The sequence below is a fragment of the Heterodontus francisci genome, chromosome 5, assembly GCF_036365525.1.
Source record: "Heterodontus francisci isolate sHetFra1 chromosome 5, sHetFra1.hap1, whole genome shotgun sequence".
Taxonomy (NCBI): domain Eukaryota; kingdom Metazoa; phylum Chordata; class Chondrichthyes; order Heterodontiformes; family Heterodontidae; genus Heterodontus; species Heterodontus francisci.
In genome coordinates this window covers 71,280,680-71,294,664 of record NC_090375.1, presented here as the reverse complement: position 1 = coordinate 71,294,664, position 13,985 = coordinate 71,280,680, and the positions used below count along the sequence as shown (strand labels likewise).

Genomic DNA, 13,985 nt, shown 5'->3' with positions numbered 1-13,985 from the left:
TAAGATGATGTGACAAACATTTTACCTTAAAAGGGCAGCCCTCGAAGAGAGAGAGAGACTCCAAGAAGCTAGTTTCCAGCCAAAGGGCTGAGAGAAGTCCATCAGGAAGGGAGGAGTCCTGCTGTAGAATTCTACATCCATACTTACATAACACTGAATTAGAAGTGATCCACTGTCTTCATCTGAACTTTGAACCATAAGAGAAACACCTCAGGCCTGAACAAAGAGAATTGGACTTCCGAAAGAATTCAACAGGTTTTCCGTGAACCCGAAACACTAGCTCATTTCAAAACATTTATTCCTTTGCTTCTTTATCTGTCTGTTCATGTGTGTATGTGCGCGTGCTAGCGAATGCGGTTGCGAATTTCGGGTTAAGGTGTATTAGTCAATAAATAATTGATTGTCTGTTTTAAACCTACAAGAAAACCTGTTGGTTTCTGTTTATTTGACAAATAACATTTTGGTAGGAAGAACAGGGAGAGACAATATAGAATAAAGGGTACAATTCTAAAGGGGGTGCAGGAGCAAAGGGAGCTACGTGTATATGTGCATAAGAAATTGAAGGTGGCGGGACAGGTTAAGAGAGCGGTTAATAAAGCGTACAGTATAAAGAGGCTTTACTAATAGGGGCATAGAGTACAAGAGCAAGGAAGTTATATTGAACTTGTATAAGACACTAGTTCGGCCTCAGCAGGAGTATTGCATCCAATTCTGGGTGCCGCACTTGAGGAAAGAAGTGAAGGCATTGGAGAGAGTACAGAAAAGATTCACGAGAATGGTTCCAGGGATGAGGGACTTCAGTAATGAAGATAGATTGGAGAAGTTAAGACTGTTTTCCTTGAAGAAGAGAAGGCTGAGAGGTGATTTGATAGAGGTATCCAAAATCATGAGGGGTCTGGACAAAGTGGATAGAGAGAAACCGTTCCCACCAGTGGAAGGATCGCGAATGAGAAGGCACACTTTTAAAGTATTTGGTAAGAAAAGCAAAAGTAACATGAGGAAAAGCTTTTTCATGCAGCCAGTGGTTAAGGTCTGGAATGCGCTGCCTATGAACGTGGTGGAGGCAGGTTCATTTGAAGCATTCAAAAGGGAATTAGACAGTTATATGAAAAGGAAGAACGTGCAGGGTTATGGGGAGAAGGCAGGGGAATGGAACTGAGGGAGTTGCTCTTTCAGAGCCGGTGCAGACACGATGGGCCGAATGACCTCCTTCTGCACTATAACAATTCTGTGATTCTGTGAAAACACAAAGGGGTTAAACCCTAATAACAAATGTCATGGTCCTGTAGTTTTTTTTTCCAGGAATATGCTGTTTACCTTTAAGGTTTGCAGAGGATCAGTATTGCTTTAAGAATCGGCAAGCCTGAGGAGTTATAGAAAGGTGCATTTTCAGTTGCCGTTAGAAACAGCCATTTGGAGACTGCGATTCAAAGGATGCATTCTCGTTACCGTAGATACAGCCACTGGGAGTGAGTAGCAAGCGATACATTTGTTACAATTTAATTTTGAACTGGCTTTTAGTTAAAGACAGTTTGTTCTAACACAGACAGAGGACACAGACAGCTGTGTGTTTAGCACCTGAAAAAGAGCTCTCAGCCATTTAAACTGAAGGAATAAGAATTTAGTCTGTTTAATTATTATCTCTCAAAATTCTAAAAAAAAAGTCATGCCAAAATGGAGATCTCTGATAATTTAAGCTGGAGGAAGGGAAGTTAGACTGTGACAATATTTTATCCCTCAAAAACTCTAAAGTCAGTTAATTCTATCGAAAGTGTTAGCAAGTTGTTAATTGTTGAAACTGATTGCCGAGGAAGGAAGCATCACCTACTGCTGAAGTTAGACTACGGACTGTTGTACGTGGAAGAACCTTTTTCCCCATCGGAAGGCTGTGAGGACTTCAAGCAACATTCTGTGAGGACTTCAAACAACATTGGACTGTAAATTTGCAAGGACTCTAATATTTTCTATTTTAAATGTTGTTTATATCTTCATAGTGTTTAAGAATTTAGTTCTTCTAATTAGAGTTAATTGTTGATTTAAAGACATCTGGTTTGGTTAGCCTCATTCAGGGGGTTAATAGATGGTACAATTTGGCTGGGTCTTTCTTTAATTTGGAAAGTTTTAAATGATATGTTAGACAATCTGTGAAGCAATGGGATTGAATTATCAGTGCGTTTCTCCCACCACAATCAGAATCATATATTTTGATTGGGGGCTTTGACAGGAGCAATTGGTCGTAACATATTTATTGGGGGCTCGTCCGGGATTTAAATAACATATTAATTGGGGGTTCGCTCAAGATTTGAATCACATAGTAATTGGGTTTCTGGATTTGAATCATATCTTAATTGGGGGCTCGCTCGCAGTTGTATCATATTTAATTCGGTGGCTCGCATCTGGGATCAGAATCAGACTAATCTGGAGAGCTCACATTTGGAATCAAAGTAATTACTCATCTCTGGGATAACATATTTAAATTGGGGTCTTGCGTTTGGCATCAGATTAATTGCTCTCGAGTCTGGGATCTTATCAATTGGAAACTTGATTGTTGGAATCTAAATCTGACACAAATTACAAAGAAATTAAAAGAACCAGGTCTCTTGTATAATAAGGTACAGTCTATACTATTGTTATGGCATTAATGGTTGTAGCAGAGATTTTGGGAAAGCAGAATGTTTCCCTGAGTGACTTGATAATTTTTAACTAAGAACAAATTAAAAGAATTGGCAGTGAAATTGGGGTTGGAGTTGAAATCAGGTGCCAAAAAAGCGGAGATAATTGACATAATAGACGAACATCTAGAATTGGTAGAAGATGATGATGATACAGATGAAGGGCAATACGAGGAACAAGAAAGAGAATACGAAAGACATGAAGGTAGTAGGTCCGAGAGTGATGCAATGGAATTGGCTAGGATTCAGTTAGAAATAAAAAAACTGGAGCTTCAACAGAAAAAAGAAAAAGCAATAGCAATAAGAAAACTTGAATTGGAGGAAAGGGAGAAAAAGAGAGCATTTCGGAGTGAAAGTGAAAAAGAAGAGAGGGAATTTTGGTTAAAAGAGATGGAACTATGTCAAAGGGGTAGTCTTAGATCCAGGGAAAATTCGGGTCAGGAAGAATCTGAATTTAGATCAGGACCCAGCGAGAAGTTGTTTAAATTTATACAGGCTCTTCCTAAGTTTGAGGAAAGGGACGTAGAGGCATTTTTCATATCTTTTGAAAAAATAGCCAAACAGATGAACTGGCCGAAAGAAAGCTGGACATTGCTCATGCAGGGCAGGCTGGTAGGCAGAGCTCGTAAAGCTTATGCCATGCTTTCTGAAGAGGCTTCTGCAGATTATGAGATGGCAAAAAAGGCTATTCTCGCTGCGTATGAGTTAGTCCCGAAAGCTTACCGTCAGCAGTTTAGGAACTTACAGAGATTGACTGGGCAGACATATTTAGAATTTGAGAGGGTGAAGCAAATGAATTTTGACCATTGGATATGGGCATTAAAGATAGAAACCACGTATGAGAACCTTCGAGAATTAATTCTCTTAGAAGAGTTTAAAAATTTCATTGCTTCAGTAGTGAGAACTCATATAGGTAACCTGAAAGTTTTGAAAGCTAGGCAAGCAGCAGAGATTGCTGATGATTTTGAGCCAACCTATATTGTCCGTCACCCCCATAAGCCCGAGAAGGATAGAAAGTGAGAGAGTGAAAGGAAGGCAAATAGCCAGGGACAAGAAGGAACAGCTGGGAATGCCCCAGGATCACCTCCTCAGATCAGAAAGGAAGGTGCTGAGGGTAGAAGTGAGGTTTGCAAGACAAAGTGTTATCATTGCAACAAAACGGGTCATCTTCGTTCAGAGTGCTGGAAATTGTGAGGTAAACCCAAAGGACTTGTTGGGGTACGCAAAGTTAGTGCAGAGGAAAAGACTGTGACTGAGTGTATAGCAGACCAGGCTATAGCTTTAACGACAGCTGTGAATGTGAAACCAGATACTAAAACTAAGAGGAGTGTGGAGGTTAAGAATAAAATACCCGAGAGTTATGATGATTTTTTGTCAAAGGGGAGATAACTCCGTACCCTGTAAGTGAGGCAGGAAAACCTATCATTATACTCAGGGATATAGGAGCAACCCAAACACTCTTGCTGGGGAAAGATATGAGGTTTCCACCAGACAGCGCCTTGAACGCTAAAGTTTTAGTTAATGGAATTGTATAAAGTATGCCTAGAGAGTGACTTAATAACTGGGGTAGTAACTGTAGGTGTTATCCACAGTTTACCAGTAAAGGGAATTGATCTACTCCTAGGAAATGATTTGGCAGGATCAAAAATATCAGTTTCTCCTATGGTTACAGAGGAACCATGTGAAATTAAGGAAATGAAGCAATTACAGGAGCAAGTACCGAGAATATTTCCTGCATGTGTAGTTACCCGAACAATGGCTAAACAGGATCCATTGTCGGAGGTAAAAGGGGCACCACAAATAGACAGCCAGGCATCTGAAACCTTATTTGGGGATTTAGGTAATCCAAATGAGATGTTTAACAGATCGTCTAACATTGCAGCACAGCAAGCTGATCCAGTGATCTACCCAATAGCACAGACGGCTCTGTCAGAAGCTGAGGTGAAAGGAGTTCCAGAAGGGTATTATATGGCAAACAAGGCTTTGAGGAGGAAATGGAGACGGCCTCATAGACCTGCCTACGAAGACTGGACAGTTGTTGAACAGATAGTGGTACCACCTAAATATCATTGGTGCGAAGGATTATTAAGGTCAGCACACGACATTCCCTTTTCAGGACATATGGGAATTCGGAAGACCAAATCACACATAAGCAAATATTATTACTGGCCAGGCCTTACAAAGGATGTGAGATAATTTTGTAGGGCATGCCACATCTGTCAAACGATGGGAAAACCACAACCTATCATAAAATCAGGGGATTAGTGTTGTTACCGTCACAAGGAGAACCAGTGAAAGCACGGTTCAGTGGCCCATCTAGAGTGATCAAAAGAGTGGGTAAGGTAGATTACTTGATTGACACCCCTGATCGCCGGATGAAGAATCGGTTGTGTCATGTTAGTTTGCTCAAACCATATTACTGCAGGGAGGAGGATAAGCCAGTACAGGTATGTCAGGTAATCGAGACTGTGGAGAAGGAAAAGGATAGTGAGGATGAGACAGAGGTAGGCCTAGGAAATTCTCAGATTAAACCTCCAACTATCCCAACTATTAACGAATGCAGAATGGCTAGGAAAATTAAACAATAGGCTTTTACACTTAGAGGCAAAATAGTGTGAAGTCCTAAACAGAGTTTTCACAATGTTTCAAAAAGTTTGTGGAGATAAGCCAGGATGTACAACCTTAGCCACACATGATGTGGGTATAGGGGGAGCCATTCCTTTAAAATAACATCCTTGTTACTTAGGTCCAGACAGACAGACCCAAGTGGAAGCAGAGGTACAATGCATGCTGAAGGGCAGCTTAGTTGAACCTAGTCAGGACAGCTGGAATTCGCAGATGGTCTTGATGACTAAACCTGGTGGGACGGCTCAAACTTGCATAGACTGTAGAAAAGTCACTATGGTAAAGAAGGCAGACTCCTAACCAAATTCTCAGTTAAACGACTGCATGGACAGAGTGGGCAACACAATAGGTCTTAAAGAGCCAGATGTGTTGGAAGGATACTATCAAATTCCTTTGACACCCCAGGGTAAGAAAGATCAGCTTCTGTTACACCAGACAGGGTTTTCCAGTGTCAAGTGATGCCACATAGGTTAAGGAGTACTTGAGAAACTTCTCAGAGAATAGTGAACCCAGTAGTGGTCAGTGCTCCTAGCTGTGCAGCTCACCTGGCTGAGGTGATGGACTAAAGGGACACTTGGAAGGAAAACACAAAACAATTGGAAGACTATGCTTGGAAATTTAAAATGGGCTATTTGGAACAACCTTTTGAAAATTTAAAGCCAAAATGTTCTGGTGGAACTTGTTGCTGTAGTCTAAACATTTTTTTTTTTAGAAATGAGTATATCTGTAAATATGTGGAAAAAAGTTAGCATTTTTTCAATTTTTCTTTTACCCATTGTAATGAAACACATTTCAGGAATGGCGTTTCATTCTGCTAGTGGCGGAGGTGTCATGGTCCTGTAGTTTTGTTTCCGGGAATATGTGGTTTGCCTTTAAGGTTTGCAGAGGATTAGTATTGCTTTAAGAATCGGCAAGCCTCAGGAGTTATAGAAAGGTGCATTTTCGGTTGCTGTTAGAAACAACCATTTGGAGACTGCGATTCAAAGGGTGCATTCTCGTTACCATAGATACAGCCACTGGGAGTGAGTAGCAAGCGATACCTTTGTTACAATTCAATTTTGAACTGGCTTTTAATTGAAGATAGTTTGTTCCAACACAGACAGAGGACACAGACAGCTGTGCTGTTTAGCACCTGAAAAAGAGCTCTCAGCCATTTAAACTGAAGGAATAGGAATTTAGTCTGTTTAATTATTATCTCTCAAAATTCTAAAAAAAAATAGTCAAGCCAAAATGGAGATCTCTGATAATTTAAACTGGAGGAAGGGAAGTTAAGCTGTGACAATCTTTTATCCCTCAAAAACTCTAAAGTCAGCTGATTCTATCGAAAGTGTTCGCAAGTTGTTAATTGTTGAAATTCATTGCCGAAGAAGGAACCATCTCTTACTGCTAAAGTTAGACTACGGACTGTTCTACGTGGAAGAACCTTTTTCCCCATCGGACGGCTGTGAGGACTTCAAGCAACGTTCTGTGAGGACTTCAAGCAACATTCTGTGAGGACATTGGACTGTAAATTTGCAAAGACTCTAATTTTTTCTATTTTAAATATTGTTTATATCTTCATAGTGTTTAAGAATTTAGTTCTTCTAATTAAAGAGTTAATATGTTGATTTAAAGACTCCTGGTTTGGTTAGTCTCATTCGGGGGTTAATAGATGGTACAATTTGGCTGGGTCTTTCTTTAATTTGGAAAGTTTTAAATGATATGTTAGGCGATCTGTGGAGCGACGGGATTGAATTATCAGTGCATTTCTCCCACCACAATCAGAATCATATATTTTGATTGGGGGCTTTGACAGGAGCAGTTGGTCGTAACACAAAACACACTACGGCCAGGTGGAAGTTGAACAGTGGAAACCACCCAAACGCCTCACCGCGTGGCAGTAATACACAAATTTCAACCAGAGCAACTGATTAGTCTTTCTATTAAATACGTTGAAAACATAAATGCATGCCAGCCATAAGATGACAATAATCATAATCTACTTCAGATCACTAACTTTAAATGAGCAACGAGAATGTATGACAGAGTAAATCAAATAAATGTACTTCACAGTATTGTAAGTTCTGGTGACACTATCATAAACACTAGTGCCACCTGCATGCTCATAATTGCTTATTTTTATGATTTCTGCGACTACATCTAGGTGCTACCGTGACATTAGCAGCTGAGGTGGCGGCAGTCTGCTCATTGCACTGCCCCATTGCCCTGGATGACCTTGGCGGGCGTCCTTTGGAGGAATGGGGCCTTGAGGGCTCCATCCTACTGGGGGTCTCCAGCACTAGTGCTTGAGCATCCCCCGTAGGCTCGACTGCTGCAGGTAAGTGGGTCAAAGTTGGGGTGGGGGTGGGGGGGAAGAAGAGATGGCACTTATCCTGGGCTGTCCTGAGAAGAAGGCCCTGGGGCAGTTGGCACACACTCCTCCTCCATCTGGGTGCACGACGGCATCTGCCTGTCTTCATGAGAGCAAGGGGCACCCAGGGGGAGAACAAGGTTCCTTGTCCCCCTGTCACTTAGATGCTGCGGCATTGAGCCCGTGGCGACAGTGATGGAGTGCAAGTTAGAGCACAGAAGGGTCGAGTGCTCAACCAGGCTCACCATAGAGCTTGCCAAACTCTCCACTGAGGAAGCCATACACTCATTTGGCTGGGACATGGCAGACGTCATGGCTTGCATGGATTCCTCCATGGCACTTACAAAGCCACGCATGACCTCAGGCATCTCCAACGTATTTTGCCCATGAGATCGCTGCCCTTCCAGCAGTCTTCTTGTAGCCTCAAACAGAGGATTATCATCTGCATGAGGCCGAGCAGGGGCCTGGTCCCCAGCAGTCCTTTGATTGTCAGAGGACCCACCAGCAGCATGCTCCTTTTGCTGCTGGGACGTGTCTGTGTCATGCCCACCAGTTTGTGATCCTGATGCTAATCTTAACACCCCCCCCCCCCCCCAACCCCCGCAGACCATGTGGATATATCTGCGCTGGTAGAAGTGGAAGAGGCAGGTGATGGTGCACCTTCTGGGCATTGGCAGCATCTTCTCCAGAAGAGGCAGCTAGTTTGTCGTGGCATGCAGCTGGTTGAATCCGGGCACCCGCAGTGGCAAAACAAACAGAGATTCATTAAGCATCATTGCATCATGAGGTCAACACTTTAACGCTGTCTTTCCTCTCCAAAGTCCTTGAACATGTTGTTGCCTCCCAAATCCATGCTGACCTTTCCTGGAACTTCATATTTGAATCCCTCCAATCAGGTTTTTGCACCTGGCACAGTACCGAAATAGCTCTTAGCAATGTCACAAATGCTATCCTATGTGACTGTGACAAAAGTAAACTATCCTTCCTCATCCTTTTCACCCCATTTACAGCCTTTAACATGGTTGATCACACCATCATGCTCCATTGCTTCTCCACCAACATCCAGCTGGGTGGAATTGCACTTGCCTAGCTCTATTCTTATCTATCCAGTTGTAACCAGCGAATCACTTGAAATGGCTTCTCTTCCTGCTCCAATCTCACTACCCATAGTGTTCCCCAAGGATCTATCCATGACTCCCTCATATTTCTCATCTACATGCTGCCCCTTGACGACATCATCTGAAAACACATTGTTATTTTTCACACACACACTGATGACGCCAAGCTCTACCACACTGCCACCTCTCTCGACACCTCAACTATCTCTAAATTATCTGACTGCTTGTCTGACATGCAGTGCTGGATGAGGAGAAGTTTCCTCCAATTAAATATTGGGAATACCTAAGCCATATGGCTTGTTGGTCCCCACTACAAACTCAGTTCCCCAGCCAGTGATTCTATCTCTCTCCCTGACCACCATTCTCGGCTGAACCTGACTGTTCGCAAAACTGGTGTTGCATTTGACCTTGAGATGAACTTCCGACCACATATCCACGCCATCAGTAAGACTATCTATTTCCACCAATGTAATATCCCCGGACTCTGCCCCTGCCTCTTCTTCTGAAACCCTCATCCATGCTTTTGTTAGCTCTAGGTTTGACGATTCTAATGCACTCCAGGGCAACCTCCCACATTCTACCCTCTGTGAACTTAAAGTCATCAAAAACTGCTGCCCATGTCCTTACTCGCACCAAATCCCATTCACCTATCTCCCTTGTGCTCGCTGACCTACATTGGGTCTTGGTTAAGCGATTTTAAATACTCACCCTTGTTTTTGCCCCACCTTATTTGTTTAATTGCCTCCAGCCCCACAACCCTTTGAGACATCTCTGCTCCTCTAATTCTGGTCTCTTGAATATCCCTGATTTTAAGAACTGTCTTAGTGGCTGTGCCTTTAGCTAGCGACCAAGGCTCTAAGCATTTGAATTCTCTCCTTAAATTTCTCCCCCTCTCTTTCCTCTTTAAAACCTACTCTTTGACCAAGCTTTTGGTCACCTGCCCTAATATTTCCTGATGTGGCTAAGGGTCAGAGTTAGCTTTGTACTGTTCCTGTGAAACGCTTGGGGCATTTTAATTTGTGAAATGTGCTACATAAATATAAGTTGTTGTTAACTGAATTTGACTATTTAGGGATGCCTAGTGATTGATCATAGAATATAATTCTTCCAACAAAATTAGACTTAATGCGCTTTACTGATAGTTTAAAAAAATACTCTTGTGTGGTGCAGCTTTAATTACTGTTGGGGTTAGAGTTGAAAGGTGAAAGGGGCTGTTCTGCTGCAAAGGAAGCTGTCTCAACGTTTTATCTTCACAGGTTGCTGATCAGTTCAGGAGTTAGTTGCTGCAAACACCATGGAAGAAATAGAAACGGAAGAAATAGAAACGGAGGAGGAGAGGCTTTTTAAAAAGCACCGCAAGGAAAAGAAAGAATTACAGGGTAGGCGAAAGTGGAGTACTTAAAGGGAGAAAGAGAGCGGCTCCTGACCGGGAAACGGGTGCGCGGCCTCTGCATCCTGCAGAGGAACTGCTGCTGTCGGTTAAAGGCACCCTGAAGTTTGTGCTCGAGCAATACTGCCTGGTAGCGAAGGGCTGGATTAATTTGCACTGTCTGGTATTTGGAGGGACCGGGCCCGCGGATTCATTCCTGCTGCTGCCTTCGGCCTGCTCTCCTTGCTCATTCAGCTCAGGCTGTTGCTGAGTGATCCTTCCTGCAGCCTGTCCTTTACTGGGGATTTTCCTGCCTGTCTCCCACCCTCCCCCGGATTCAGGAAATGGAATTATCTATAAAATTTTAACTTTGATCATAAAATGTTGGCTCTGCCCTTGTTACCACTGCAATAGGCATAAAGCAAGAATTGCTTTTGGTGCAAAAGTTATGTACAATCCTTTCCTTATCCTGGCCTGTTAGAAGTAACACTACTCGGTTTTTACATGTTTTAATAATTTCCATAACAAATGATCTGCTGGGAAAAGGTGATCATAATTTAATTGAATTCTAGAATAAGTTTGAAAGTGACATACTCCAATCCCAAACAAGTATCTTAAACTTAAGCAAAACCAATTACATAGGTATTAGAGTTGGCCAAGGTTGATTGGGTAAATAGACTGAAAGGTATGGTGATAAGTAAAAACAATTTAAAGAAACAATTGAAAATGTTCAACAAAAATACATTCCATTGAAGAAACAAAAACTCAGCAAGAAAGATGTATCCTTGGCTTACGAGAGAAGTTAAGGATGGTATTAGAAGAGACTTATAATGCTGCAGAGAATAGTAGTTAGCCTGAGGATTGGGAGTGTTTTAGAAACTAGAAAAGGACCACCAAAAAGTGAGAAAAAGAAAAGAATGAGAGTAAACTAGCCAGGAATATAAAAACAGATTGTAAGAGCTTATGCAAGTATATAAAAAGGAGAGTAGAAAAAGTGAACGTTAGTCCCTAGAAGCAGAGACAGGCAAAATTATCATGGGGAATGAGGAAATGCCAGAAACATTGAACAAATATTTTGTGTCCGTCCGCTCAGTAGAAGACACAAATTACATATCAGAAATAAAGGATAACAAAGTGGCTAATAGTGTTGAACTTAAGGTAATTACTATCAGCAGGGAAAATGTATTGGAGAAATTTAAGGGACTAAAATATGACAAAGTCCCAGGACCTGATGGTCTACATCCTAGGGTTCTAAAAGAGGTAGCTGCAGAGATGATGGATGCATTGATTATGATTTTTCAAAATTCTGTGGGTTCTAGAACAGGCCCAGCGGATTGGAAGTTAGCAAATGTATGACTGCTATTCAGGAAAGGAGGGAGAGAGAAAACGGGGGACTACAGGCAATTAGTCTGACATCAGTCATTGGGAAAATGCTGGAATCTATTATTAAGGCATGCTTAACAATGCACTTAGAGAATCATAGTATGATATGAAAAAGTTACCCTGGTTTTACAAAAGGGAAATCGTATTTGACAAATTTATTAGAGTTTTTTGAAGATGTATCAAATAAGGGGAAACCATTAGATGTAGTATACTTGGGTTTCCAAAAGGCATTTGATAAGGTGCCACATAAAAGGTTCATGCGCAAGATAAGGACTCATAGAGTTGGATGCAATATATCAGCATGGATAGAGGATTGGTTAACGAACAGGAAGCTAAGAGTAGTGATAAATGAGGCATTTTCAAGTTGGTAGGCTGTGGCTATTTGGAGTGCTGTAAAGAACAGTGCCTCAACTATTTACAGTCTATATGAATGACGGAGATAGAGGAAGAGACGGAGAGTAATGCATCTAAGTTTGCTGGTGATGCAAAGATAGTTGGGAATATAAGCTGTGAGGAGGACACAGGCTGCAAAGAGATATAGGCAAGTTAAGTAAGTGGCAACAAGGTGGCAAATGGAGTATAATGTGGGAAGTGTGAGGTTATTCACTTTGGTGGCAAGAATTGAAAAGCAGTGTATTTCTTAAAAGGTGTGTAAGTTGTAAATGTCGATATTCAGAGGGACTTGGGTATACTTGTACAAGGAACACAGAAAGTTAGCATGCAGGTACAGCAAGCAATTAAGACAAATGGTATGTTGGCCTTTATTGCAAGATGAGTGGCATACAAGAATAAAGAGGTCTTGCTATAATTTGGTTGACTCTTAATTGCCCTCTGAAATGGCCTAGCAAGCCACTCGGTTGTATCAAATCACTACAAAGCCTAAGAAAAGGAATGAAACCAGATGGACCACCCGGCATTGACCTAGGCACCAGAAAAAAACAACAGTAAACCCAGCCCTGTCGGCCCTGCAAAGTCCTTCTTTCCAACACCTGGGGACTTGAACCAAAATTAGGAGAGCTGTCTCACAGACTAGTCAAGCAACAGTCTGACATAGTCATACTCACGGAATCATACCTTGCAGACAATGTCCCAGACACCACCATCACCATCCCTGGGTCTCTCCTGACCCACCAGCAGGACAGACCCACCAGAGGTGGTGGCACAGTGCTATACAGTCGGGAGGGAGTTGCCTTGGAAGTCCTCAACATTGACTTTGGGCCCCATGACATCTCATGGCATCAGGTCAAACATGGACAAGGAAATCACTTGCTGATTACCACCTACTGCCCCCTTTCAGCTGATGAATCTGTGCTTCTCCATGTTGAACACCAGTTGGAAGAAGCACTGAGGGTAGCAAGGGCACAAAATGTACTCTGGGTGGGGGACATCAATGTCCATCACCAAAAGTGCCTCAGTAGCACCACTGCTGACCGAGCTGGCCGAGTCTTAAAGGACATAGCTGCTAGACTGGGTCTGTGGCAGGTGGTGAGGGAACCAACTTGACCTCATCCTCACCAATCTCCCTGTCATAGATGCATCTGTCCCTAACAGTATTGGTAGGAGTGACCACCGCACAGTCCTCGTGGAGACCAAGTCCCATCTTCACACTGAGGGTACCTACCATTGTGTTGTGTGGCACTACTACCGTGCTAAATGGATTTTGAACAGATCTAGCAACTCAAAACTGGGCATCCATGAGGTGCTGTGGGCCATCAGCAGGAGCAAAATTGCATTCAACCACAATCTGTAACCTCATGGCTCAGCATATCCCCCATTACCATCAGGCTGGGGGACCAACCCTGGTTCAATGAAGAGTGCAGGAGGGCATACCTAAAAATGAGGTGTCAGCCTGGTGAAGCTACAACACAGGACTACTTGCATGCCAAACAGTGGAAGCAGCATGCAATAGACAGGGCTAAGCGATCCCCAACCAATGGGTCAGATCTAAGTTCTTGCCATATCCAGTCGTGAATGGTGGTGGACAATTAAACAACTAACAGGAGGAGGAGACTCCACAAATATTCCTATCCTCAACGATGGGGGAGCCCAGCACATCAGCGCAAAAGAAAGGCTTGAAGCATCTTCAGCCAGAAGTGCCAAGTAGATGATGCATCTTGGCTTCCTGCTGAGGTTCCCAGCATCACAGATGCCCGTCTTCAGCCAATTTGATTCACTCCATGTGATATTAAGAAATGGCTGATGGCACTGGATACTGCAAAGGCAATGACCCTGACAACATTTTGGTAATAGTACTAAAGACTGTTGCTCCAGAACTTGCCACGCCTCTAGCCAAGCTGTTCTGGTACAGCTGCAACACTAGCATCTACCTGGCAATGTGGAAAATTGCCCAGGTATGTCCTGTATATAAAAAGCAGGACAGATCCAATCCAGCCAATTACCACCCTATCAGTCTACTCCTGTTCATCAGCAAAGTGATGGAAGGGGACATCAGCAGTGCTGTCGAACGG

General features: G+C 42.7%; 1 protein-coding gene across 4 annotated transcripts in view; it reads left to right on the top strand.

Moving 5' to 3' along the window:
- The first annotated feature begins 9,976 nt into the window (after positions 1-9,976).
- Positions 9,977-13,985, top strand: part of otud6b (OTU deubiquitinase 6B) — a 35,161-nt gene continuing 31,152 nt past the window's right edge. For all 4 annotated transcript variants that reach the window (XR_010975049.1, XM_068031623.1, XM_068031625.1 and 1 more), the window contains exon 1: positions 9,977-10,144. Coding sequence is in view for 3 of the 4 variants with exons in the window: in XM_068031623.1 (XP_067887724.1) it covers positions 10,060-10,144 (85 nt within the window). In the remaining variant the exon portion in view is untranslated. The remainder of the gene's footprint in view (positions 10,145-13,985) is intronic.